Here is a 25,249-nt window from a genome sequence, read left to right on the forward strand (position 1 = left end):
ACGCCACGGTGGGGGCGGGGCCTCAGGGCAGGGCTATGAGGAACAAGGAGGCGGGGCGGGGCAGCTGAGAGAGGTCCCCGGATGGGGCCATGGAGAAGCCCGAGGCTCTGGGGGCTGCCTGCGGCCGCAGTGGGGAATCCCCGGGAGAGGCGACCATGGGTGTGTCCGGAGGAATCACGGTCGAGGCAGACGCCGGGCCGCCCTCCAGCGTAGGCCCGTTTTACGGTTCTGGGCCCTCCCTGCACCCCGGGGGAATCGTAACTCGCAGTCCTGAATCTAGCCGGCCCTCCGGGGGCGTAGCAGTCCTCGGTTCCGGACCCAACCAGCACCCTGGGGAGGTTGCGCACCTCGGCACTGGGTCCGGCCCGTACCCAAGCGGATTACATGGCCCCTTCCCTGAAACTAGAGTATCCGGGACCTACAGGCTCGGGTCCGAGGGGTCTGGGGCGTACAACTCCGGACGCAGTCCGCGCTCCAAGCCAACTTGCTTGCACTCCCACAAACCTTGTGAGGACCGGCCCCGGAGCATCCTAAAAAGCAACGGCTCCGTCTTGATGCAGAAATCCCCCATTGCGGAGAAGTAAAGAGTTCAGCTCGGCTGGCACCCGGCTCGGAGCCCGGAGGGAGGGGTTTCGGACACTGGAGGGGGCGGGGCTAGGAGGAAGGGGCGGGGTCCTGAGAACTAGAAGAGAGAGTAGCTGAGGGCTATGGGGGGGGGGGGGGGGTGGAATCTGAGCTTCCAGGCCTTCGGGAGAGCAGGTACAGGGTAAACGCTGGCTACACCGTGTGTGATTATCATTAGGCGTGACCCCCGCCCTCACTGCTACGCGTCTGAGACTACGAGCGGGTACAAGAAGTTTCTGAATGAAAGAAAGTGGGAGGGCTGTGAGGAGGAGGTCGCTGGAAGTTTTCCTACACCTTTCTGTGTCCTCCTACGCCAGGAACAAGTCTCAGCGGTGGGACGAAATGAATATCCTAGTCACCTACCACCCTGCTGACAAGGACTATGGATTTATGAAGGTGGATGAACCCAGCACTCCCTACCACAGGTGCTGAGCCCTCAGCCCTAACCTTTTAGCCCAGACCCTTCCTTATTCAAAGGCGGTGGGGGAGGCAGAGAGGCCCCAGGGATTGGATACTTCCAGATGCTTGCCCCTCACCACTGCTTACTCCCTCTTGTGCAGGCTGCAGGACAGTGATGAGGACCTGCCTGGGGCATCCTCTCCCTCGGTGACTCCGGAGGTGCTGGCCAAGAGGTGAGAGTCCTGCCAGAGGTCAGTAGGGATGTGGGGCCTCTTCCTCCCTCCGCCCCTGAGCTCTGAGGTCTGAGCCAGGCCTGCTTTTTGGCCACCAAAATGGGAGGCACTACAATTCCCATCTGGACTGACCAAGGCCAAGGTGGGGGAATTAGCCAGCCACGTCTACCACCTGCCCCTCCTCGTTCTCTCTGTTTGGTGCCCGCAACCAGTCTCCCTCCTCTTCAGGTTGGCAAAAATGGACAATCTCTATCCCAAGGTCCTCCAGTATGGTGATACCAGAAGTTTGGGAGCTCCGGACCACTTTTCCAAGACACGTGAGATGAGGGGTGGGGATTGAGCGGAAAGGGGAGGCAGAGTGAACCGTCAGCGAGAGCCTGGCCGGAAAGCCAAGCTGTTTACAATGGCCCACAGACTCCAGTGACTTCGTAAACCGCCGAAAGACACATTACGATGAAGGAAAGGTCTTCGAGACTCAGCAAAGTTTTTCCTTTCGACGATAATAAGCACAACAACAAAGGAGGCCGTGCCAATACAGGCAGTGACAGTCGGGGCATGATGCTGGACCCAGAGCCCAGGCCTGTGGAGAGAGGCTGGACAGGAGGACTGGCCAGAGGAGTCAATGATGAGATTGGCCTGGTCACCAGGAACCACATCCGAGAAGCCAAGGGTTAGCTATGGTGGAGCCCCAGGGATTTGTGGGAATTGTAGTCCAGAGTCTTTGCCATACCCTATCTTTCTCAGTGGCCATTGGCCCAGGGCCTTGCTACCTGGGAGGGAGGTAATGGCAGGTGACCCCCAGGGAAGACGGAAGGCAGGTGGGGTGGGGGCCTCATCAGAATAGTCCTCAGGAAGCCCAAGAGAACCATGGGGGATGGAGAGGTCACTGGGATTTTCTAATACGGGAAGAGGACGGAGAAGTGAGATGAAAACCCAGGGCTGGAACTTCTCCCCTGTGGAGGGGGCCATAATGGACACCTGGGGGTCCTGGATACCCTAGGTGGCCATAAGACCCAGATGGACTTGGATGATTCGGCAGATTCCCCTGCCTTCAGAAATCAGTGCCGAGCTTCAGCCACCGTCAGGTCAGGCCAGGAAAGTGGTCTGCGACAACGAAAGGAGTATTACATCAAAGGAAGATACCTGAGGAGCTCCCCCCACCCCGAGCTCGAGGAGGACACAGAAGATGAGCGTGAGGAGCAGGACAGTGAGAGCTGGGCCGGGTCAGCCTGGGGCGGGGGCGGAGGGGGGGATGCTGACAACCCCAGACCGATGGGTGCCCCAGCCTTGACCCTGTGGTGTTTCCAGGCTCTGCAAACTTGAGCTGGGTGACGGAGAATCCCATAAGCACTGAGGTCCGTCTGCTGGGCCACCCAGGAAGCCCCATTCAGGATCACAAGGCCACCAAGGACCGCCTGAAAGTGACAGTGACAAAATCGCAACCTGGGGAGGGCACCAGGCCCCAATAGCTGGCTCTTGACAAGCTCCCCTCCCCCCACCCCCCCTTCTTTGCATACCAGTGTACCTTCAACAGATGCTAAGAGCGGCCTCGGGCATCCTGGTGTGCAGGCCCACGTTGTACAGAGAGGAACGAGGGAGGCTCAGAAGGGGTTGGGACCCCCTCCAGCTTGGCACGAGCTGTTGGTCCCGCGCCTCCCCCTGATTCCCCTTTGCCCCCACCCCCCTCCAGGTACCGCCCTGTTCTCCAAAGACAATGGGTCCAGATCAGAGTCAGGCTGGTGTCAGTGCCTGGCACCCAAGGGGCTCACCTGGCAAAGGCCAGAAAGCTTGGAGAGGCAGCCTGGCAGCCACCGGAAGTCCCCAAGCCAAAACCAAAGCAGACGTGAGCCTGGGCGGGTGGGGGGCAAGGGGGCGGCCTGAACCGGTCCCGGAGAGAGGGCCCGAATGGGTGGATTCTAGGGAGTTTCAGGGTCACGCGGGCCGGATCTCCTGCCTCCTGCAAGGAAGCCAGTAGCCCAGTCATTTCTCTCCAGATGAAACCCTGCGTCTTCCATGGACACAAGAGGGGGAAGCCAAACAATGGAAAACGTAGCCGGCTGGGGATGGGGTGGGTCCCAGCCTCCCCCTGCCCACCGTCCTCGAGGTGGACAATAAAGAAAAGTGCAGGAGTCTGGGTGCTCCGAGTCGTTGGCCCTGCATGGCCTGCTCAGCCACAGAGGAGAGGGGCGGAGGGAAGGACGTCTGCACACAGGAAACCACAGCAGGCAGAGAAGCGGAGAAGAAAGCTTGGAACAGCCTGGGGCACTGGACTCGGGGAGGGCCTGGGAGGCCCAGAAGGCCCCCCCACTGCAGCAGGGGGACGGTGGTTGGTGGGACCCCAAAACCACGAACGTACCAATGTCCTCTTTAATTCCTACGACATCTCTGGGCGGGGCGGGTTGCGGGGGGGGGGGGGGGGAGGTTGTCATGCCCATCTTCCAGATGAGGAAACTGAGGAATCAGAGAGCTTGCCCAGGGCCACACAGTCTCTGAGTGACAGAATCAGGGCCAGTCACCCCCAGCCCCCAGCACCGCTAAAGGAGAAAAAAGCGGGGAAGGGGACTCTGGTAAGAAGGGGACTGCAGATAGTCTGTGTGGGTGGGGCTGTGGCTTTTCCGCCTGGCCCCGCCTCTGCCCCTCCCAGTACTGCCTGCAAGTGTGAGGTGAGAGCTCCTCCTTGCACATCCCTAACCCTTGGGGAAGGGATTGAGCCCCCTCCCCCACCCCCAGGCTCTCCCCAGGAGAGGACCCCCCCCCCTCCTCCTCACCAACCCCTTCTGGGGCAGGGAGCGCTTCCCCCTGCAGCCCCCGCCCGTCTGACCCCCCCCCCCCCCCCCCCCCCCGTGCAGCACAGCAAAATGACGGTCAAGCTGGATTTCGAGGAGTGTCTCAAAGACTCACCCCGCTTCCGGTAAGTGTGCGCAGGTCTGGGCGGCAGAGGGGGTGAGGTCCGACCCCCATCCCCAATGGACACACGCACACACACACACGCACACGCCCTTCCCCAGGCCAGATGTCCTTCCAGGGAATGAGTCTCAACGGGACAAGATGGAGCTTCTAGGCCATTCGGAGGACATAGTAGCACCTTTCCTATGAACCCCCCAGACTCTGATGCTCTCTGCCCCCTTCACATGCAGAGGGGGCCTCTCTAGCCCCTCTTACCCCCAGAGCGGACACTACCTCCTCGGCTCCTTGTACCCCCGCCCCTCCCCCAGCACCTGCTGGGGCGGTTAGCAACTTCCTGCCCTCGCCACATCCACCCTCCTTCTGCCCTTCCTGCTCTGGCCTGGGCCCTACTAGCTTTCAGACTGCGCGGAGTGAGGGAGGCGGCCAGGGCTTGCGGACAGGTCCCCGACCCCATCAGCCTTTCCTGTCTACGCCCTTACCCACTCACCCCAGCCCCAGCCCTCCGGGGGCGCACAGACCAGATGGGCCCAAGCTCTGTTCCTGTGACCCCTCTTTTCCCAGAGCCTCTATCGAGCTGGTGGAAGCCGAGGTGTCAGAACTGGAGACCCGGCTGGAAAAGGTGACATGGGCGGGGGACCCAGGATGGGGTAAATATGAGAGGGGCGAGGCCAGGGAGAAAATTGGAGACCACGAAGGAGTTCCAGGGATTTGTGAATGCTAACCGTGCGGGGTCAATACTTTGGGGGCTATAGAGAAGCAGATGGAAGTTCCGCACCCTCAAAGAGCTCGAGGTCCTGGAAGACAAGACTCGCTTGGGGGCTTTGCCGGGTCAGCTGTGAGCCCGGGCCTCAGGACCGCAAGACCGCTCTGCCCCCAGGGAGCTCACAGCAGCTTTTGGGAGACAAAGCAGTGAGACACTTAAACACGGGACAGTAGGGCCCTCCGTGGCTACTCTTGATAAAATGTGCACACGCACGTGTGAACACTCCCCGCCCCCTTAGCGGGTTTGGTTTTTCTCTATAGCATTTACCCCAGTCTCACGTGTTACATACGTATTGGCGTGTGAGCTTTCTACCGCCTGTGTAACAAGTCATGCCGAATTTAGTGACTTAAAACAACACACATTTGTTGGCGTAGTTTCTGTAGGTCAGGAGTTGGGCGCGGCTCAGGGTCCCACGGGCTGCAGTCCCATCTGAGGCTCAGGGTTTCCTTCCAAGCTCGCGTGGTTGTTGGCCGACTTCAGCTCCTTGCTGCTGCGGGACTGAGACCTTCACCTCCTCGAAGCTGCCCGGTGCCCTGTCATGTGGCCCTGCCCCTAGACAGCTTGCTTCCTCAAGGCCAGCTGGAGGAGCTTTCTAACTTTTTTTTTTCATTTTATTTATTTGACAGAGAGAGAGAGAGAGAGAGCACAAGTGGGAGAGAGGGGCAGAGGGAGGGAGAGAGACAAACTCAAGCAGGCTCCACACTCAGTCCAGAGCCCATGGAGGGGCTTGATCCCGTGACACTGGGATCATGACCTGAGCTGAAATCAAGAGTCAGAAGCTTAACCGACTGAGCCACCCAGGCACCCCAATGACAAATTAACATATATTTTTTAATTAAACTGTTGTCCTTTGAGTTAATTGCAGACTCACAAGAAGTCACAAGATGATAGAGGTCCCATGTACCCATCACCCAGCTTCCCCCAATGGTGGCATTTGGGGTAATGCTGGTACTTTACCAAAAAGCAGGAAATTGACGTCGTCATGGTACAATGACCGTCTGTGGACCTTACCTGGATTTTACCTGTTTTGCATATACAGTTGACTTTTGAACAACATGAACATTAGGGGCACTGACCCCCCCCCCCCCCCAGCACAGTCGAAAATTTACATATAATTCTTAAATCCCCAAAGACTTTACTGATAGCCTGCCACTGACCAGAAGCCTTACCGATAACGTAAACGGTTAATTCACACATATTTTATGTGATATGTGTACCGTATGCTGTCTATACAATAAAGGGAGCTAGAAGAAAGAAAGTGTTATTAGGAAAATCATAAGGGGGCTCCTGGGTGGCTCAGTCGGTTAAGCGTCTGACTTGGGCTCAGGTCATGATCTCACAGTTCATGAGTTCGATCCCCACGTCGGGCCCTGTGCTGACAGCTCAGAGCCTGGAGCCTGCTTCAGATTCTGTGTCTCCCTCCCTCCCTCTCTCTCTCTCCCTCTCTCTCTCTGCCCCTCCTCCACTCACACTCTGTCTCTCTCTTTCTCTCAAAAATAAATAAACATTAAAAAAAAATACTCATAAGGAAGAGGGACACCTGGCTGGCTCAGTCATTGGAGTGCGTGACTCTTGATCTCAGGGTCATGAGTTCAAGCTCCACGTTGGGTGTAGAGTTAAATACGTACATACATACATAATTAAATTTTTAAAAAATCAGGGGTGCCTGGATGGCTCAGTTAGGTAAGTGTCCAACCCTGAATTTGGCTCAGGTCATGATCCCAGGGTCATGGGATCGAGCCCCCATGCCGGGCTCAGACCTAAGTGTGGAGCCTGCTTGAGATTCTCTCTCTCCGTCTCCGCCCCTCCCTCCCTCACTCACACACCCGGACACGCACGCACTCTCTGTGTCTAAAAGAAAGAAAAAAAGCACAAGCGAGAGAAGATAACATTTACTGTACTGTATTTATCACAAAAAGTCCACTTCTTCATGGACCAGCGTGGTTCAAACCCCTGCTGTGCGAGGGTCGACTGTCCTTTTTTTTCAAAACAAAACAAAACAAAGTCTGTGTGTGCCATTCAACGGCGCTCTGTCACATGCCAGCATCTCGTTCAAGCTCTTAAACTCACCGCAAGGAGCTCTTGAGATACCCTCCCCTGCCTGCTCCGATCCGCTCATCCGTTCTCCTTCTCTGGACGTTTGTCATTGCTACAATGTTACTTGAAGCCATACGCTGTGTGAACTCTCAAGATTAGCCTTTTTTGTCCTTGTTCTCTCTCGGAATAACGCCCCTGAAGTTCGTTCGGTTTGCTACACGTTAGTACAAGTAGTTCACGTGTGGATAGTTCCTTCCCTTGCGCGGCTCAGTGCTACTCCATTGCATGGACCCCGATGAGGCTGAGTTGTGGTTAGTTTCCTGATGGTGGCTGACCCTGTCAGTCACCTTCAGGTGAAGCCATACCTCCCTGCAGCCTTCGCGAGCCCTAGGAAGTGTTTTTGAGTTTTCAAAAACCCACTGAGAACCCACGTGGCCCAAGTTCTCTTGAGCCCCCTCTGCCCAGGATTTTTCCACAGAGGTTCCCTGGTGGTCTCCTGTCCCTGGGGCCTGACCTGAGGGGCTCCACAGACACCTGTTCCATCCCTGTTGGGGTGACTCAGGCCAGAGCCAAGCCGTGTCACCTCAGGATGTAATGCGGTGACTGGTGACCGAAGATAACAAGGGCCAGAGGTCAGGAGATCTCACTTTGGTTTCTGACTCAGCCACCTGGCCCTACCAGAGGGACCCTGCTCAGGCCTGTCAGCTGTCCCCTTGTTTCTTTTATTTATGTATTTAATTAATTGATTAATTTTAACATTTGTTTATTTTGGGGAGACAGAGCATGAGCAGGGGAGGGGCAGAGAGGGACAGAGACACAGACTCTGAAGCAGGCTCCGGGCTCTGAGCCACCAGCACAGAGGCCGATGCTCAAACTTGTGAACCATGAGATCATGACCTGAGCGGAAGTCGGAGGCTCAACCGACTGAGCGCCCCCCCAGGCGCCCCAACTGTCCCTTGTTTCTCAAGCCTCCTCAGTTGTCAGTCGAAGGCGCCAGACAAAATGGGCCCTGGGAACACCCCAACGTGCTATCCTTGTCCTGGTCTGTTCCTGTTCATGAGGAAATTGCTCAGTGAGCCCAGAATGGGAAAACTCCTGACAGTAAAGACTGCTAGAATTTATTTATTTATTTAAAAAAAAATTTTTTTTTAATGATTGCTTATTTTTGACAGACAGAGAGACAGAGCATGAGCTGGGGAGGGGCAGAGAGAGAGGGAGACACAGAATCCGAAGCAGGCTCCAGGCTCTGAGCTGTCGGCACAAAGCCCGACGCGGGGCCTGGACCCACAAACCGCGAGATCATGGCCTGAGCCGAAGTCGGACGCTTAACCGACTGAACCACCCAGGCGCCTTTAGACTGCTAGAATTTTTTTTTTTAATTTTTTTTAACGTTTATTTATTTTTGAGACAGAGAGAGAGAGAGAGAGACAGAGCATGAACGGGGGAGGGGCAGAGAGAGAGGGAGACACAGAATCGGAAGCAGGCTCCAGGCTCCCAGCCATCAGCCCAGAGCCCGACGCGGGGCTCGAACTCACGGACCGCGAGATCGTGACCTGGCTGAAGTCGGACGCTTAACCGACTGAGCCACCCAGGCGCCCCAAGACTGCTAGAACTTAAGGCCACCCAGGCAGCACATTCACCCTGTGAGGCAGTTTCTGGAAAGCTCTGGATCCAGGCAGCCAGGGCAGGGCAGGGAGGGACACGTGGAAGTGGACGCAGAAAGACGGGTTGGAGCCAGCTGACACTGGCTTCGGTGACAGGCCGGGAGGACTTTTCTTCCAGGCACAGAGCAGTGCGAGCAAAGCAGCAGAGGTGAGAAAGCGGCAGCTGTGTGTTCGCAACTGGGAGTACTGGGCTGGGCCGCAGAGTTGCTTGGGCGAGGCTGGGAAGGAAGGGAGAGGGAGGGGGGCTGCTGTGAGGGGGTCACACAACTCCCTGCTCCCCCCTGTTGCTTCTTAGCTCCTCAAGCTGGGTAACGGCCTCCTGGAAAGTGGCCGCCATTACCTTGCGGCCGGCCGCACCTTCATTGCTGGCATTTGTGACCTGGCCCGTCTGGGTCCTCCGGAGCCCATGATGGCGGTATGTAGGGGGCCCCCTCCCGCCCCCCGGAGCAGGCTGGGTGGGGGGCCTGGAATGCAGAGATCCTCTGGGAGGGGAGGGGAGGGGAGGGTCGGCCCGGGGCCTGCAGGGCCTGGGCCAGAGCGGGGCTCGTCCGGAGATGGCGGCCCAGCTGCCCCACGCCTGCTCTCTCTCTGACTCTCCGTGCCCAGGAGTGTCTGGACAAATTCACCGAGAGCCTCAGCCACAAGCTGGACAGCCATGCGGTGAGCGGAAGCGGGTGGGGCTGGGGCTGGGCTGGGGGAGCCCTGGGCTGTCTGCGGCCTGACCCTCACCTGCCAGTGTCTGCTCCCCTCCCCGCAGGAGCTGTTGGACGCTACCCAGCACACCCTGCAGCAGCAAATCCAAACCCTGGTCAAGGAGTGAGTGTGGGGGGGGGACCCGGTCCTCCGTCCCTCGTCCCGTTACCACGGGGGCCTCCTTCGAGGCAGGAGCCGTGCGGTTGGGGGTTTCGGGTGGCCTGACAGCTGTCCCCCATCCCGACACCTTCTCGGAGGCCTGTCCGGAAGGCCGCGAGCGGGCCTCCACCGGGAACCACTCCGCCGGGGACCATTCTGCTGGGCTGGGGTTGGGGGGGGTCCAGGAGGGGTACCTGTGGTTGTGTGTTGTCCTTCCAACCCGCAGGGGTCTCCGGGCTTTCCGAGAGGCTCGCCGGGATTTCTGGAAGGGGGCTGAGAGCCTGGAGGCTGCTCTCATCCACAATGCCGAGGTCCCCCGGCGCCGGGCCCAGGAGGCCGAAGAGGCCGGAGCCGCTTTGAAGACTGCGCGGGCCGGGTACCGGGGACGAGCACTGGACTACGCACTGCAGGTGACCGCCCGGCCTGTCCCCCAGGACCCCTCGGGGCTGGAGAGGCCCCGGTGGGCGGTGGGCGGGGGCGCTATGTTTTCGAGACTCACCTGACGTCTTTCGGGGGCCCTCAGATCAACGTGATCGAGGACAAGAGGAAGTTTGACATCATGGAGTTTGTGAGTTGGGGGGGCGGCAAGTGCCACGTGACGAGGAGCCTGCTGGGCGGAGGGAAGAAGGAAAGACAGGAGGGTCCCTCGTCACCTCTGCCCCCTGCCCACCCTGTCGCCCAGGTGCTGCGTCTGGTGGAGGCCCAGGCTACCCATTTCCAGCAGGGCCACGAGGAGCTGGGCAGGCTGGCCCAGTATCGCAGGGACCTGGGTGCCCAGGTGGGGCTCCGGAGAGTGGGCGGTAGTGGAGGGAGGGGGGCGCTCCAAGATGTCTCTCCTGGCCCGGTTCAGGAGAGGGGGCTGGGGACATCTGAAACGCCCCTCCCGTGCCCAGTTGCACCAGCTGGTCCTGAATTCGGCTCGCGAGAGGAGGGACATGGAACAGAGGCACGTGCTGCTGAAGCAGAAGGTGAGGGTCCCCCCGCCCGCAGGAGGGTGCGCGGGGCCCTGCGCCCCAGCCTCTGCCTGTCAGCTGCCCGGGACCCTCCTGTGCCCCCAGGAGCTGGGCGGGGAGGAGCCAGAACCCAGCCTAAAGGAGGGGCCTGGCGGCCTGGTCATGGAAGGACACCTCTTCAAACGGGCCAGCAACGCATTTAAGACGTGGAGCAGGTGAGGAGAGGACCCCCCAGTCACCCACACCCGCTCAGGTAAATGTTTCCTGAGTGGTTTGGTGTGCTAAGCGCAGTGAGAAAACAGACAAAACCCGCCGCCTTCGGGGAATTTCTGTTCCATCAGCAAAGACACACGGTAAACACGACAGTGAGTTATGTTACGTTACAAGGGAAGAGCGGCATCGGAGAAAAATAATAAAGCAGGGGATGCAGAGAGCTGCGGGAGGTTGCAGTTTTAAATTAAAAAAAAATTTTTTTTGATGTTTGTATTTGAGAGAGACAGAGCGTGAGCGGGGGAGGGGCAGAGAGATTGGGAGACACAGAATCCCAAGCAGGCTCCAGGCTCCGAGCCATCAGCACAGAGCCCGACGCGGGGCTCGAACTCACAGACCGCGAGATCATGACCCGAGCCGAAGTCGGAAGCTTAACCGACTGAGCCCTCCAGGGGCCCCGGGGTTGCAGTTTTAAAGAGGGTGGTCAGGAAAGGCTTCATGAGAAGGTGACTTCTGAGTGAAGACTTGAAAGGTATCTGGGGGGAGAATGTTCTAGGCAGAAGGAGGAGCCAGTGCGAAGGCCCTTGAAAAGCCCAGGGCATTGGAGAAACAGAGAGGGCACTTGGGTGCGGACACGGGAGGGAGGAAGAAGCTGTCGGAGGTGCAGTCGGAGCTCACAGAGACGTGAGCCACGATAGGGCCTTGTCGGCTTCCGTAGGGACTTAGGAGGCTCGACAGGTGTGGGGCAGGGGTGTCACCTGCTCTGACTCCGCTCCTTCCCCTTCCAGGGCCACTGCCAGCCCATGCAGGATATTTGTGCAAAGTAGAAAATTGAACCCCTTCCGTAAGAAACTTCCATCTGTCAAAAAGTTGTGGCAATAGACTTGGGGCGCCTGGCCGGCTCAGTCAGTAGAGCACACAACCCTTGGTCTCTGGGGTTGTGAGTTCCAGCCTCATGCTGGGTGTAGCGACTATTTAAAAATATATTGCAGAGGAGCCTGGGGGGGGGGCTCAGTCGGTTAAGCATCATCCGGGTTCGGCTCAGGTCATGATCTCACGGTTCAGGGGTGCAAGCCCCACGTCAGGCTCTGTGCTGACGGCTCAGAGCCTGGAGCCTGCTTTGGATTCCGTGTCTCCCTCCCTCTCTGCCCCTCCCCTGCTCACTCTCTTTCTCTCTCTCAAAATAAGTAAGCTTAAAAATATATAGAGAAATATATATACCGTACACATTTTAAAAATCGGAGCCGCAGACCAGTTTTATTGGAAAAGCATTTTACTGCCATCTACTGGAAAGTTGTCTTCCCGAATGTATCCAATCTGGGTTGTTGGAGATGTGAACAGCCCCGCCTTCCGGGTCCTGACCTGCGCGGCTCCGCGGCCCTGTTCTGGAGCACCTGACTGGATGGGACGGTCAGCCCAACCCTCCCAGCCAGATCCTTCGGGGGCAGAGGGCGCAGCCTCTGTGCTGTTTCTGTCTCGAGCTCGTCCCAGGGCTGCCCGTGTCCACAACTCTCTTTCCACCTCCTTCAGACGCTGGTTCACTATTCAGAGCAACCAACTGGTTTATCAGAAGAAGTACAAGGTAGGGAGACGCATCCTGGCCGCCCCGGGCCCAGGGATACTCCGCCCTGGCTGCAGCCGGCTGGCTGGCCCTCACCACCGTCCCGTTCCAGGACCCTGTGACTGTGGTGGTTGACGACCTTCGTCTCTGCACCGTGAAGCTCTGCCCTGACTCGGAAAGGCGGTTTTGCTTTGAGGTGGTGTCCCCCAGCAAGTGAGTGCGGACGTGGGGGGCGATGCCCTGATGCAGCTAAACCTTTACCGACAGGAAGGCAGGCCAATCGCAGGGGCGTCTTGGGGGTCCCTGTGTAGCACCAGGCATTAACGCTTTGGTGGCTGGATTGGGGGGGTAGCCTGGGGGGGGGGGGAGGGTGCCTTTAGGGGCAGGGGATGGGGTGACCGGGGATATTTAGAAAGATGGGACCAACTGGTGCCCAATTTCTATCCGGCTGGTATCTCGTATCTCTTTACGGCGGGTACCGGTTGAATGGCAGGTGAACGTCAGCCCGCCTATCCCCCCACGCGGCTCCCCCGGCCTCAGAAGCCTCCCCGCCCCACTCTCCCCGCCTGCCCAGGTCCTGCTTCCTGCAGGCCGACTCGGAGCGCCTCCTGCAGCTGTGGGTCAACGCCGTGCAGAGCAGTATAGCCACGGCCTTCAGCCAGGCCCGCCTCGACGACGGCCCCTGGGGGCCAGGCCAGGTGCCTTAACGGGAGGGTGCGGGGGCCCGGCTGCCCTGGGAGACGAGGCACCCCTTCCCCAGGCCCCATGGCCACTCTGTCTCCAACCCCCCCCCGTCTCCCCCAGGGCTCAGGACCCCTGGCCGTGGGCTCCTCTGCCACGCTGGGCTGTGGAGGAACCGCCAGGGGACGGGAATCCGGCGGTGCTGGGCACGTGGCAGCCCAGGTGCAGAGCGTGGACGGCAACGCCCAGTGCTGTGACTGCCGAGAGCCAGCCCCCGAGTGGGCCAGCATCAACCTTGGTGTCACCCTCTGCATCCAATGCTCCGGCATCCACAGGTCACCACCCATGACCCGAGCGCCGGGGCTGCTCTTCTCCTGGCTGCAGCGGAGGGGGGCGGGGTTGGGAGGGGGCGGGATTGAGCCCATCACACAGACCCCTCCCTCCCACCCTGTCCCGGCTTCCTTTCTTAGATCCTGGCCGGCCCTGGGCACAGGGTCCTGGTCTGGCCAGAGATGCTTAGCGGCTTGACCGTGGGGTCAGAGGTCTTGAGGGTAGGGGAGCCGCTGGAGAGCAGAGAGAGAAGAGGTCACCAGGCCCCAGCAAGTCTATGAGGCCCTCCGCCCGGGTCAGCCTGGCGGAAGGAGGGGAGCGGCAGGGCGAGAGGAGGGAAACTGAAGGCCCTGAACGTGAAATGTAGGAGGGCGAAGCGGGACGGTGAGCAGAGCAAGGCCACGTGGCCCGCTGCCCTGCCCCCACCTGGCCAGCACCTCTGCTGCAGGGGGGCCCTGCCTCCAAGTCCTCCTGGGGAGCCGCGGCTGCTGCCACCCCACAAGGGGCCTGACCCCCGCTCTGGCCCTCCAGGAGCCTTGGAGTTCATTTCTCCAAAGTCCGGTCCCTGACCCTTGACTCGTGGGAACCAGAGCTGGTGAAGGTGACTGGGGGGGGGGGGGGGGTCTCCTGATGGGAAGGGGGACTGGGGGGGGGCTGAGTCCAGGGGCTGCAGAGCCCTGAGGACTCAGACACTCACCTCTCCCCTCCACCTGTCTGTCTCCGCCTCTGCCTGGGCCCACCCGAAGCTCATGTGCGAGCTGGGGAACGTAGTCATCAACCGGATCTATGAGGCCCGGGTGGAGGCCATGGCCGTGAAGAAACCCGGGCCCAGCTGCTCCCGGTGAGGTTGGGGTGTGTGTGGGGGGCTGCCCGCTGTGGGGAAGGAGGGAAGACGGTCCCCTCCTTCCCCACCACACTCTCACAGGCAGGAGAAGGAGGCCTGGATTCATGCCAAATACGTGGAAAAGAAGTTCCTGACCAAGCTTCCGGAGATTCGAGGGCGGAGAGGTGGCCGGGGGCCCCCCAGGGGGCAGCCTCCCGTGCCCCCAAAGCCTTCCGTCCGGCCCCAGCCCGGGAGCTTCAGATCCAGGCCAGGTAGAGGGCTGCTGGGGCATCGGCTGAGCCCGGCCTTGTGCCCCGTGAGGAGGGCAGAGTACGGAGGCCCGAGCCTTCCCCCCGCCAGTACTGGGGGGTGGGGGAGGGGGCAGACCACAGCGCACTGGTTTCACCAGGCAAGAGTTTGGGGGTTAAGGGAAGAATGGGAAGGAGTGTAGGGCTGGGAATAGGCTGCCGAGGGTGAGTGACGCTTGAGCTGGAGGAGGTGGTTGGACAGGGAGAGGCGAGGGACGCTGTCGATCCCCCCCTGCCCTAGGGACCCCACACACACGTGCACCTCCCACCCCGCACCATCCCGCCTGCACCTCCTACCGAAGTCCCCAGCGTCCTGAAGGCCCTCCCAGAACTGAGAAATGACCTGTCCCATTAGAGCATCTGCGAACTGTGCTGAGGGTCTCTTCCCACCCCCTAGCAGAGCCCCCCTCTGATGACCTGGGCGCCCTCCACCCTGGGGCCCTGCTGTTTCGAGCTGCTGGGCATCCTCCCTCCCTGCCCACCATGGCTGATGCCCTTGCCCACGGAGCTGACGTCAACTGGGTCAACGGGGGTCAGGAGAATGCCACTCCGCTGATCCAGGCCACGGCTGCTGTGAGTCCTGCCCACTGCCCCGCCCCCACCGTTAGGCTCCTTCTCTCCCATTCCCACGGGGAGTCTGAGCCCTGCTCCTACCCCTCCTCCCACCCTGGAGAGAGTGATAATGATAACCCACAGACACTGGGTTGCGAAGGGTGTGTGATTTGGGGGCAGACAACCTGGGTTTGAATCCAAGCTCCCACCGCTTACAGTTGTGAACCTCTCTGTGCCTCAGTTTGCCCACCTGCGAAATAGGGATAGCATACCTCATGTGAGGCTGGACTGCGGCTTTAACGCATGACCTACTGTAAAAAGCTAGGGCAGAGCCTGAACCCTTACACTCCTGGCTCCCCTACCCCACCCTCTCAGCTGATCCCATCCCGAAGTATCTTTGGCCTGCTTCTGAAGATGCCACCTTCTCTCCCCGCTTGCAACTTCTCGCTGCAGAATTCTCTTCTGGCCTGTGAGTTTCTCCTCCAGAACGGGGCGAACGTGAACCAAACGGACAACCACGGCCGGGGGCCGCTTCACCATGCGACCATTCTCGGCCACACGGGGTAGGGGCCGCGGGGATGACGGCTGTGGCAAAGAAGGCTCGGGTAGGCAGAGTGGCCGGCTGACCCTCGCTGTCCTTTCTAGGCTGGCCTGCCTGTTCCTGAAACGGGGGGCTGACCTGGGAGCCCTGGACTCAGAAGGCAAGGACCCGCTGACCATCGCCATGGAAACAGCCAACGCTGACATCGTCACCCTGTGAGGAGGCCTGCGGGGTGGGGCTGGAGCTTGCCCTGCCCACTCGGGGCTAACGCCCAGACGGCCTGGGCCAGCTCCGGGACTCGGCTGGAGAAGTGCTGTCCCCAGCGTAGATTGGGGCGTGGAGTAGGAAGGGGGCCGGGTAGGGTCCAGGGATGGTGAGTTCGTCCTGAGTGAGGGACGTCGATGTTGTTGAACGCCTTTAAGCACTGGACCCCGGGGGAGCAGATGAATTAAACCACCCAGCTTACACGATGGGAAGTCCGAGTGGGGGGAGCGAAGCAAAAGTCGTTCATACGTTCATTGCTTCCCCTTCAGGCTACGATTGGCAAAGATGAGGGAGGCCGAAGCGGCTCAGGGCCAGGCAGGTAACGTGCCCCCCGCCCCCGCCCCACACTGTAATTCTGGGCTTCTGGCCCCCGAAGCCCGGTCCCCGTCGCGCCCAGCTGCACTGATTAATGTCATACTTTTGCAACAAATCTGTGTGGGGCGCAGCTGGTGCGCCGGGTCCTCGGAACAAAACGGAGAACCCGCGAGGGCGCTGCGCGTCGGCGCTGCTGTCCCTCCGGCCACGCCGCCAGCGCGCCCCTCGGGTCCCCTCACCCCCACCCCGCGCTCGGCCGCGCCCGCCCAGCCCTCCCTCCCCCCCACCCAGGAGACGAGACGTATCTGGACATCTTCCGCGACTTCTCCCTCATGGCGTCGGACGACCCGGAGAAGCTGAGCCGGCGTAGCCACGACCTCCACACTCTTTGATCCCAGGCCTTCGTGGGCCCGCGCCCCCAGTCCCCTCTCCCCGGCCGCCGGCCCCTCGGTCAATAAAGCCGCCGTGCTTTGCGCTTCCCGTCGTGGTTCTTTGGCAGGGCGCCGCCTTCGGGCCGGGCCGGGGACTGGGCGCCGCGGCTGCCAGGGTGCGCGGGCGGTTGGGGTTTGCGAGCTCGAGTCACGCGAGGGGCGCCTTCCGGACAAACTAGTGGTAGCTTCGGCCGCAGCCCTGGCGCCGGGCGGCCCCGAGGCGGGGCTCTCGGGCTCGGGCGACGTGGCCAGACGAGTCCGGCCGGGGAGAGGCCGCCCGCGTGGGCTGGGGGCCGGCCTTCCGTAGGGCGGGGGGGGGGGGGTAGCTGGCGTCGGGCCGGGACTGAGAGGCTGGCTTCGGCCACCCCGGCCAGGAGGCATCCCCGGAATGCGGCGGCTCAGCACCCGCCCCCTCGGGAATTCCCTGCGGGAGCGAGCGTGGAGGGCACCGCCTCCAAGCCGGGGACCGCCGGGCCTGGGGGCCCTCGGCGAGCTGCGGACGTGAGGCCCGGCACATCTGCGGGGCCTGCGGGGCGGACGCGGCCGCATCCGGAGCGACGCACCTGAGTCACCCTGCGGACCCCACCCCCGCCCGCGTCCGCCCGTGTCCGCCCGTGTCCGCTCGTCCAGCCCGTCCGCCCCGTCTCTCCGGTTTCAGACTCTCGGCTCCCACCTCCGCCCGGGCCGCGCGAGCCGGGCGGGGGCGGGGGGCGGGGCGCCAAGGGGGCGGGGCTGTCTCTTAAAGGGCTCCCAGCCGCTGCCCTTAGGCCACTTCCTGGGGGCGGAGAGGACTTCGGCGGCTGCGGCGACACCCGTGCAGGCGGCGGAGCCCGGGTCCCGAGAGCACCGGGCGGCTTCCCTCAGAGCCCTCCGGCGCGCCCGGCTCGCTCTGAGCGTGCGCCCTCGCTCCCCAGCGGATCCGGAGCCGCTCCGCCGCCAGCTGCGCTCAGCCCCGCCTCCGTCGCCAGAGACCCGCGCCGAAGCCAGGCCCTGCCGGGCCTCCGACTGGCCCCCGGCGCCGTGCGCGGACTCGCCCGCGGCGACAGCCATCGACCCGAGAACTCGGAGGCTGGGTCCTTCCGAGGGTGGGCCCGTGCTCGCCACCGTCACCTGCTGGCTGGACTCCGGAAACCCGCTGTCTGAAGACCGCAGAAGAGATTTGCTGACCCACCGGCCTGCATCGAATGCGTCTGGGCCGAAAGCTCCCTTCCCTCTCTGGCTTCTGTTCCTTTCGGCCGGCCGTGTCTGTGCCCGGAAACCATCCCCCACTACCAACGTAGCTGGGGTGAGCCCTAAATCTTCCTGCCTTGTGTTCCGACCTGTGCATCCAACCCCGAGAGAGTCTGAACGAACCTTAGGACCCAGTTCTGCCCACGCCCGCGGAGTTTGCGTTTTCTTCTCTGTCGGTGTCTCCTGTACTCCCCAAAATTTCGCCTCCTCCTGTGCCCTCTTCGCCCCCCTCTTTTGGGGGCCCTGTGACCCTGAATGTGGGGGGCACACTCTATTCCACCACTTTGGAGACCCTGACTCGCTTCCCAGACTCCATGCTGGGGGCCATGTTTAGGGCGGGCACCCCCATCCCCCCCAACCTCAACCCCCAGGGAGGCGGCCACTACTTCATCGACAGAGATGGCAAGGCCTTCCGGCACATCCTCAATTTCCTGCGGCTGGGCCGCCTGGACCTGCCCCGTGGCTATGGGGAGACGGCCCTGCTCAGGGCAGAGGCGGACTTCTACCAGATCCAGCCCCTCCTGGATGCCCTGCGGGAACTGGAGGCCTCTCGGGGGACCCCCGTGCCCACAGCTGCCCTGCTCCATGCCGATGTAGACGCCAGCCCCCGCCTGGTGCACTTCTCCGCTCGCCGGGGCCCACACCACTATGAGCTGAGCTCTGTGCAGGTGGATACGTTCCGAGCCAACATCTTCTGCACCGACCCCGAGTGCCTGGGCGCCATGCGGGCCCGATTTGGTGTGGCCAGTGAGGGCAGGGCAGAGGGAGGCCCTCACTTTCGTCTGGAGTGGGCCCCCTGTCCCGCAGAGCTCCCTGAGGTGGAGTATAGGAGACTGGGGCTACAGCCTCTGTGGACTGGGGGGCCGGGGGAGCTGCGGGAGGTGGTGGGCACGCCGGGCTTCCTGGAGGAGGTGCTGCGGGTGGCTCTGGAGCACGGCTTCCGTCTAGACTCCGTCTTCCCTGACCCCGAGGACCTGCTCAACTCCCGATCTCTGCGCTTTGTGAGGCACTGAAAACGCGGCCCTCCCGTCTGCCTGGGAGGGGGAGAGAACGGACAGCAAAGAGAATGAGAGACTCCCCCCACCACCATCACCTCCGAAGCCTCTTCTTAGCTCTGCCTCTGGAGCTGTGAGGGTCAGGGCTGCACCTTGACTGGAGCCCAGATGTGGGCAGGAGCTCCCGAACCTGAGCCGTGCAAAGGGTCTGGCTTGGTGCTAATCCTGGGAGGGGCGGGGAAGATCCCCTGGCTTGCTCTTGCCCGAGGCTGGGGGCCTGCAGTGTCTCCCCGTTGGAGCTCAGTATTCAAGGGTCTAGAGAAATAGGGACACCTCTCTGCCCAGGCTAGGCCTCGCAGAACCCTGGAGGGGACTGAAGTGTGGGAGAAAGGAGGACTTTGAACTGCTCTGATGTGGTCTCCTGGACCGTGGCTTCTCCTGCGGCTGGATGGCCTGGCCAGGCCTGACCGAAGGCAGACCAGAACATTCTGGAATATGGGAAGGGGGATCCTTTGCTCTGTCTCAAGTCACCTCCTGAAGGAGACAGAAAGGCCACACCCCACCCCACGGTGGCCTAAGGGAGCTAGGAGAATCCCCATTTACTATGGGGCTGGAACCCCACACTCTAGAAAGCCAAGTTTTTAAAGGACCCTCCATTGATGGTGGAGCTGGCCTTTGGGAAGAGGGTGGCATCTTCTCAGAGTGTCTGAGCGACGTCTGGGCCTCTCACATCCAGGCTCCCGTCCGTGTGACAGTCTCTCCGTGGTCTCTGCCTGTGCAGGCCTGTTTGGGGTTGCCCAGCAACTGCTTTGGCGCTGGGTATGTCTGCCGTATGGGTGTGAGTAGATTGAGAATTAGTAGTTGAATCACGAGGGGGTGTGTGTGTGTGCGTGCACACATGTGTGTTCGCCTCCCCGCGTAGGCACGAGGGGGCTGTGGAGGCCTGGGTCGCCAGGGGCTTCCTGGTGAAAGGTAAGAGAAGTCACTGGGCCCCGCCTGCCCTTGGAGGCCTGTGTAGAACTCTTGGTTGCTAAGGCAACCGTGGGCAGGTTGCTAGGAGAGAGCTGGGAAGGCCCAAGGCGGCCCAGGGCAGAGGGGAGATGAACAGAGGAGGCCGGGAGGATTGGGTGGGGGAGGATGTGGTTTCTGGGTCCCCGAGGGATGGGATCCTCACGCAGGAGTTCTTCACGGCAGGGGGGGGGAGGGGGGAGGGGCGGGCTCACTCGCTGTTTATCGCGGGTCACGAACTTACACGAAGAAAAATAAAATTGCTTTTTGGAACCTCAAACTTGTAAAGGCTGCTGCTGAGGGCCAGGGTGGGGGTGGGGGGGCACTGCCCCCTTTGCAGCAGAAGCCCTGCGTTCTCTGCCCAGTCTTCTTCTGGCCCCCAGTTCCTTGGGCCCCTGCTTTGCCCTAGCCAGAGATGGAGCGGTGGTGCTGTTCCAGAATGCTCTAGAACCCCGAACCCCGGCTGTTCCGGAACAGTCTAGAACCTCCGGGCAAAGGGTTGGATCCAGGATGGAAGCATTCCAGGCCTTCCCAGCCTACATGGGGCCAGCCTCCCTGTGCCACCCGCTAGCGGGCCTCATGTGGACGCTGGCACTAGGTGGGGTCTTCCTGGCAACCGCCCAGGCCTGTGTCCTCTGTCACCTCTCAGACCGTGACCTGTCGGGCCGCCTGGCTCGACTCTGCAACCAGGTGGAGGCTCGGTGGGAGACCTGTGAGGCCTCCTGGACCTTCCCGGCCTTTGCCTTAGGTAGGATCAGACATCCAGGGCCCGGCCCGGCAGCATGTGGCTTCCCAGCTGAGCCCCTCGGCCACCACCTGAGTCCCCAGCCCTGGGAAAGTCAGGAAAGAGTCACAGGTCCTTGCCTGTCTCCACAGATGAGGTGTCCACGAACAAAGTCATAGAGAAGACTCACAGAGTCCTGAGGGTCATGGGTGAGATCAAGGGCGAAGGCATGACCTAGGGGCTTGGATGGGCACCAGGGAGGGGGATGGGAGGAGGGGCCTGGGGAGGCAGGGAAGGGTGCAAGGCAGGTGGAGACGACGGGAAGGTGTAACGGGGAGGTGCTGGGTGAAGCGTGGGAGGTGCGCCTGCCCTGGGGAGGCCCTGGGCAATACAGCTGCCCTCTGTCTCCCCAGAGATCAAAGGGTCTCCCTCCTCACTCCCTTTATATTGGCAATGGCTGCAAAAGGTCAAGTTTCCCGAATACACCAGGGAAGGTACTGACGCGGGCAGGGACCAGGTACACCCGGGCTGTCCGGTGAAGGGGTGTGTGGCTGAGTGTCCCCTCCCCCCCACCCCTCCTTGTCTCTGGTTTCAGCTTTCTGTGCTCCCGCCTGCCGTGAGTAGAAAAGGGAAGGGGTAGGTGAGGACGGGGGACCCGAGGAGAGCCTGGCGGTGGTCCCGGAGGGAGTGGGGTACTCTGGAAGGTGGGAGCCGGGACTCCCCTGCCCCAGCTCTGGCCCGGCTGTCTCCTGCAGGGGGCAGCACCGTCCTGTACAACTGTTCCACCTGCCAGGGCTTTGCCGTGCGCTGCTGGCCTCTAAAGCGCTGCCTCCCAGGTTTCGCTCCCCGCCCTCGCCTCACCCCTGCTCAGATCTCTGAGCTCGGGCTCCCCCCCCCACCCGCCCCGCCCCGCCACAAGGACAAGCGAGGTCCCCAGGATCACTCACTGCTTCCTGGGTTCCCTGCAGGAAGTCACGATCTTCGGGAAGCCAGGATTCTGCTCCTCTCTGTGTTCACAACTGTCCTGCTCCTGGGCGTTCTGAGCCTCGTGGTGGAGTGAGTGGGCAGATGGCGGGTGTGGCCTCGCCACCCTTGACCCCCCAGCACCTTCTACCACCGTCCCTGTGCCCTCTCCTCCCGGCTGCCTGCCCTGCCCCTCTCAGGCCCCCCATTCTCTGTGTCCCCTCAGGTCCAGACACTTCAAAGCAAAAAGTGACATGTGAAGACAGCCTCCCAGCCCCCACATCCTTTGGAAGGGACCCGCCAGCCCCTCACTTCCAATCCCAAAGGCTCAGCCTTCCAGACCCTAAACCCAGCCGCCTCCGTGATCCCAGTGTCAGATGGCCTCCAGGGGCCCAGGCACCCACAGCTGGAAAGTTCCTCCCCTCCGGCCCTCAACTAATCAGCCAGAAGCAGTCACTGATTCCAGGAAAATGGCTACAGGAGGAAAGAACCCCTTACACACACACACACACACACACACACACCGCCGCCCCCACACCCCCTTCTGCCTGTTCTCGGAAAGCGGGGGCTGTTTGCCCCAGAAGCTGCTCTTGGCCCTCCTCTGACTGATTGGGAATCCGGGAAGGAGGGTTCTGGAAAACTCCCTCCCTTTAGAGTGGCGACCACATCAGTCAGCCTGCTGGCATGCTATCCCTCCATTTAACATTGTGAAGCCTTGGCCTCCCACAGAGGCCTCCCTCCTGCCAAGATCAAGTAAACCTGCTTTTCAGTGGCCTCCGCCCGGGCCTGGCCTCTGTCTACAACTGGGTGGAGGGGGCACGGGAGACTCGGTGTAGCACAACAGTTCTCAACTGGGTGGGGGGTGGATTTCATACCCCAAGAGACGTTCGGCAACATCTGGAGACATTTTTTATTGCTTCGATTGGGGGATGTGCTACTGACATTTAGTGGGTACACACGAGCACCTTATGATGCCGCCGGCACCTTATGATGAACGTGGGCGTCCTCTGCGACACAGAGTTATCCTGCCCGACACCTCCTTCGTGTGTGGTTCAGAGACCCTGGCGCTTAGTCCGCTGGCTATCGGGAGCTTGGGGTTGGGTAGATGGACGAGGAAACATAAAGAGAGGCCTGTCGCCAACCCCAAGTCTCCGTCGGAGGGGCTGGGCCTGGAAGGGATCCTGACACACACCTAGCCCGGTGGTTTTCACACTGGGTATCTAGAGGCTCCAGGGCAAAGGTTCTCATCCGGCTGCACATCGAAGTCACCTGGGCCTTAGGTCCAGAGATTCTGAATTTAGTGGTGTGAAGTGGGGCCTCAGTGAATCTAACTTACAACCAGCCAGGGCTAGAACCATTGTTTTTGGGGTGTCCATAAGGGTCCTGGGGATGGGGAGGGTGCCTACTCCTTCTAGGAAAGTACGTTCGATATTATTTTACACATTCTCATCCAATCCTTTCATTTTATACCAAAAGGAGGGAAGAAAAGAAGGAGGAAGGAAGGAAGGAGGGAGGAAGGAAGGAGGGAAGGAAGGAAGGAAGGAAGGAAGGAAGGAAGGAAGGAAGGGCAAAGGAAGGAAGGAGGAAGGAAGGAAGGGGAAGGAGGGAAGGAAGGAAGGAAGGACAAAGGAAGAAAGGAGGAAGGAAGGAAGGGGGAAGGAAGGAGGAAGGAAGGAAGCAAGGAAAAAGACCCGAAGATCATATGCCAAGTTCTTACAACCTGCCCAAGATCATACAACAAGTCACGTCCATTCACCTGATGGACGCTTAGCGAGTACGCGTCGGGTGCCAGGCAGCGTCACTGCCCAGCCTGGGGTGAGAAGCCACGACTGCCGACCGCCCGGGCACCACGGCCCCCTCTGGTCTGCAGCAGCCCTTCCCTAGCCCTTCTTGCCTGTGGAATACAGTAGGCCTGGCCCTTGACCCTGACTTTCAAGACTCTCCATCAGCAGCTCCCCACGTCTTACTTGGTCCTCGTGCCAGAGCTCACCGATCTTGGTTATAAGTGGAATCTCCACCCGAACGCCCCACAAGCCTGTCGGAGTCCACGAGTCCAAACCCACCTTCCTCCCCGACCCCGCCTCCTCCTCGTGATCTCCCTCTGGGCTAACGGCGGTGCCAGGAGGAAGGGACATCCCCCTCCTCTCCCCGCCGCATGCCTGCTTCTCATCAGTAAGCCGTCCACCTTCATAATCCTTTTTGGAATCTGGCCCCCATGTGTCCCCGGAGCTTTATCTCAGCTCTGCCCGCCCCGCAGCCCCGCTGAATCACTTGCCCAAACACTTTGTTTTCTCATGGCTCCTTGCCTCTGCCCAGGCTTGTTCCTGTACCCGGGATGCCCTTCTCCTTTGGCTCCGACATCACCTCTTCTGAGAAGCCTTCTCGGAGCTCCTGAGGCAGAGTAGAATGTCCCTTCTCCAGACATCTGTCATGGGGCGCCAACGTCAGGTGGCGGGGGAGGGGGTTCCTTAAAAATCTTCCCTCTCGACCATGCGCTACCCTATAAAGCCGCTACCTGAGGTTTTGTCTCTGCTTCCCCAGAACCGGGCCCGCGGTGACAGCAGGAAGCATCTCTAGCCATCTTGATCCCTCCTCTTCTGAACCTTGGTGACACCCCCCACCCCCCCCCACCCACCCCCCCCCCCGCACATGAGGTTTTCATGAACTTGTGACACAGGACGCCGGCGGGGCTGGTGTTTTCTGTGCAGGGAAGGCCGACGGCCTGCCGGGGCAAGGCTGGTTCTTCTGAGCCCCTCACAAAATAAGAGGGGCCACGAGGGCTCTGGCAGTTTTAAACCACGGACCCTAAAGCCTTTGACATGCCTCCTCCATCAGGAGGTAGGGTCTCTGTAGCCTTCCCTTGAACGTGGGCTCTACGACGGGTTGACCAACCGAATGAGGCAAAGTGAACTGGGCCACTCCCTGGGCCAAGGCCTTGAGAAACTGGCAACTTCTGCCCTCTGCCTCCGAGGACATTCACTCTGAAACCCAGTGACCATACTGTGACGATGTGCAGGCTACAGGGAGAGTCCACCCTGCGGCGGACGGGGGGGGGGGGGGGGCGGGTTTCAGTCAAAAGGCAATATCTTCTCCTACCACGGGAGCGATAATACAGTCCCCAGCTGTCAGGTCACCTGCAGACTGTGCGTTTTTCCAACGACGGCCCCAGACCCAGTAGGGCAGAGAACTTGTCCCCACCTTGCTCTCTTGGAGTTCCAGACTCTCAGAGCCCAGGAGCGTGAGCAAGTGGTTGGTTTAGGCCACTAGATATCACTACTCAGCAGTCGAGGACAGTGGGGACAGAAGAAAGGAGCCTGGGACTGGGCACCTAAGGGCCTCACGACACAACTGGCCGCGTCACCATCTAGCTACGTGCAGGAGAAACATCACTCACCAGCTTCAGCCTTAGTCTTCCTACCAGTGCGGAGCCCGATGCAGGGCTTGAACTCATGAACTGTGAGTTCATGACCTGAGTCGAAACCAAGAGTCGGCTGCTTAACTCTTGAGCCACCTGGGCGCCCCCCTACCTGCAAAGTCAATGTTAATGGTGGCTAATGTATGGAGACGATGTGTCAGACACAGCCAGTTAGCTAAAGCTGTGTAACAAATGATGCCAAAGGTTAATTGTCTAAGGCAATAAACATCATCTCATAGTTTCTGTGGGTCAGAAATTCGGGAGAAGCTTCCCCGGGTGGTTCTGGCTCATGGTTTCCCATGAGGGTGCTTCAAGACGTCCATCAGGGTTGCGGAAGTCTAGGGTTTGACCGGGGCCGGAGGATCATCTCTCAAGATGTCTCATTCACGTGCCTGGCAGGTTGGCGTTGGCTTGTTGGCAAGAGGCCTCAGTCCTTTGACTCGCGGAGCCCCTCCACAGGGCTGCT

The 25,249-nt window shown here is 60.6% G+C and overlaps 4 protein-coding genes and 1 long non-coding RNA gene across 9 annotated transcripts; all 5 read left to right on the forward strand.

The window, feature by feature from the left end:
* The first annotated feature begins 35 nt into the window (after nucleotides 1-35).
* Nucleotides 36-2,701, forward strand: LOC131498022 (protein phosphatase inhibitor 2-like). 3 transcript variants are annotated; one of them, XM_058704869.1, is made up of 7 exons: nucleotides 36-580; nucleotides 942-1,049; nucleotides 1,185-1,256; nucleotides 1,516-1,573; nucleotides 1,671-1,926; nucleotides 2,257-2,463; nucleotides 2,565-2,701. In XM_058704869.1, the coding sequence occupies exons 1-5, from the start codon at nucleotides 90-92 to the stop codon at nucleotides 1,686-1,688; spliced, it is 747 nt and encodes a 248-aa protein (XP_058560852.1). In that variant the 5' UTR covers nucleotides 36-89; the 3' UTR covers nucleotides 1,689-1,926; nucleotides 2,257-2,463; nucleotides 2,565-2,701. The 3 variants fall into 3 exon arrangements, with proteins under 3 accessions (XP_058560852.1, XP_058560850.1, XP_058560853.1); XM_058704867.1 differs by having other exon boundaries at nucleotides 41-580; nucleotides 1,485-1,573; XM_058704870.1 differs by having other exon boundaries at nucleotides 61-163; nucleotides 1,485-1,573.
* A 6-nt stretch (nucleotides 2,702-2,707) lies between these two features.
* LOC131498027 (uncharacterized) lies at nucleotides 2,708-3,385 on the forward strand. The gene is made up of 2 exons (XR_009255250.1): nucleotides 2,708-3,099; nucleotides 3,251-3,385. It is a non-coding gene; the product is annotated as an uncharacterized LOC131498027 (long non-coding RNA).
* A 402-nt stretch (nucleotides 3,386-3,787) lies between these two features.
* ACAP1 (ArfGAP with coiled-coil, ankyrin repeat and PH domains 1) lies at nucleotides 3,788-16,492 on the forward strand. 2 transcript variants are annotated; one of them, XM_058704864.1, is made up of 22 exons: nucleotides 3,788-4,167; nucleotides 4,725-4,782; nucleotides 8,923-9,042; nucleotides 9,234-9,287; nucleotides 9,385-9,443; nucleotides 9,706-9,889; nucleotides 10,003-10,047; nucleotides 10,162-10,257; nucleotides 10,373-10,447; nucleotides 10,538-10,647; nucleotides 12,173-12,224; nucleotides 12,316-12,416; nucleotides 12,778-12,901; nucleotides 13,008-13,219; nucleotides 13,746-13,815; nucleotides 13,961-14,055; nucleotides 14,140-14,309; nucleotides 14,743-14,918; nucleotides 15,351-15,460; nucleotides 15,543-15,653; nucleotides 15,972-16,021; nucleotides 16,309-16,492. In XM_058704864.1, exons 1-22 carry the CDS (start codon nucleotides 4,115-4,117, stop codon nucleotides 16,407-16,409), a joined length of 2,226 nt encoding a protein of 741 aa, XP_058560847.1. In that variant the 5' UTR covers nucleotides 3,788-4,114; the 3' UTR covers nucleotides 16,410-16,492. The 2 variants fall into 2 exon arrangements, with proteins under 2 accessions (XP_058560847.1, XP_058560848.1); XM_058704865.1 differs by having other exon boundaries at nucleotides 3,789-4,167; nucleotides 14,746-14,918.
* A 1,460-nt stretch (nucleotides 16,493-17,952) lies between these two features.
* KCTD11 (potassium channel tetramerization domain containing 11) lies at nucleotides 17,953-19,366 on the forward strand. The gene has a single exon (XM_058704871.1). It carries the CDS (start codon nucleotides 17,993-17,995, stop codon nucleotides 18,689-18,691), a length of 699 nt encoding a protein of 232 aa, XP_058560854.1. The 5' UTR covers nucleotides 17,953-17,992; the 3' UTR covers nucleotides 18,692-19,366.
* A 555-nt stretch (nucleotides 19,367-19,921) lies between these two features.
* Nucleotides 19,922-22,143, forward strand: TMEM95 (transmembrane protein 95). Of its 2 annotated transcripts, XM_058704872.1 has the most exons (7): nucleotides 19,924-20,429; nucleotides 20,558-20,614; nucleotides 20,819-20,899; nucleotides 21,001-21,021; nucleotides 21,161-21,241; nucleotides 21,374-21,461; nucleotides 21,595-22,143. In XM_058704872.1, exons 1-7 carry the CDS (start codon nucleotides 20,192-20,194, stop codon nucleotides 21,626-21,628), a joined length of 600 nt encoding a protein of 199 aa, XP_058560855.1. In that variant the 5' UTR covers nucleotides 19,924-20,191; the 3' UTR covers nucleotides 21,629-22,143. The 2 variants fall into 2 exon arrangements, with proteins under 2 accessions (XP_058560856.1, XP_058560855.1); XM_058704873.1 differs by lacking the exon at nucleotides 21,161-21,241 and having other exon boundaries at nucleotides 19,922-20,429.
* Nucleotides 22,144-25,249: the final 3,106 nt, after the last annotated feature.

This window comes from Neofelis nebulosa, chromosome 16 (assembly GCF_028018385.1).
Source record: "Neofelis nebulosa isolate mNeoNeb1 chromosome 16, mNeoNeb1.pri, whole genome shotgun sequence".
Taxonomy (NCBI): Eukaryota; Metazoa; Chordata; class Mammalia; order Carnivora; family Felidae; genus Neofelis; species Neofelis nebulosa.

Excerpts from the sequence above, each read along its gene's own strand:
- LOC131498022 (XM_058704867.1), top strand. The coding sequence starts at position 90 with ATGGAGAAGCCCGAGGCTCTGGGGGCTGCCTGCGGCCGCAGTGGGGAA. Across the intron at positions 1,050-1,184 it reads CCCAGCACTCCCTACCACAG|GCTGCAGGACAGTGATGAGG; the intron begins GTGCTGAGCCCT and ends CCTCTTGTGCAG. Across the intron at positions 1,257-1,484 it reads CCGGAGGTGCTGGCCAAGAG|GTTGGCAAAAATGGACAATC; the intron begins GTGAGAGTCCTG and ends CCTCCTCTTCAG.
- ACAP1 (XM_058704864.1), top strand. The coding sequence starts at position 4,115 with ATGACGGTCAAGCTGGATTTCGAGGAGTGTCTCAAAGACTCACCCCGC. Across the intron at positions 9,444-9,705 it reads ATCCAAACCCTGGTCAAGGA|GGGTCTCCGGGCTTTCCGAG; the intron begins GTGAGTGTGGGG and ends TCCAACCCGCAG. Across the intron at positions 14,310-14,742 it reads GAGCTTCAGATCCAGGCCAG|CAGAGCCCCCCTCTGATGAC; the intron begins GTAGAGGGCTGC and ends CCCACCCCCTAG.
- KCTD11 (XM_058704871.1), top strand. The coding sequence starts at position 17,993 with ATGCTGGGGGCCATGTTTAGGGCGGGCACCCCCATCCCCCCCAACCTC.
- TMEM95 (XM_058704872.1), top strand. The coding sequence starts at position 20,192 with ATGGAAGCATTCCAGGCCTTCCCAGCCTACATGGGGCCAGCCTCCCTG. Across the intron at positions 21,022-21,160 it reads TTTCTGTGCTCCCGCCTGCC|GGGGCAGCACCGTCCTGTAC; the intron begins GTGAGTAGAAAA and ends TGTCTCCTGCAG. Across the intron at positions 21,242-21,373 it reads TCTAAAGCGCTGCCTCCCAG|GAAGTCACGATCTTCGGGAA; the intron begins GTTTCGCTCCCC and ends GGTTCCCTGCAG.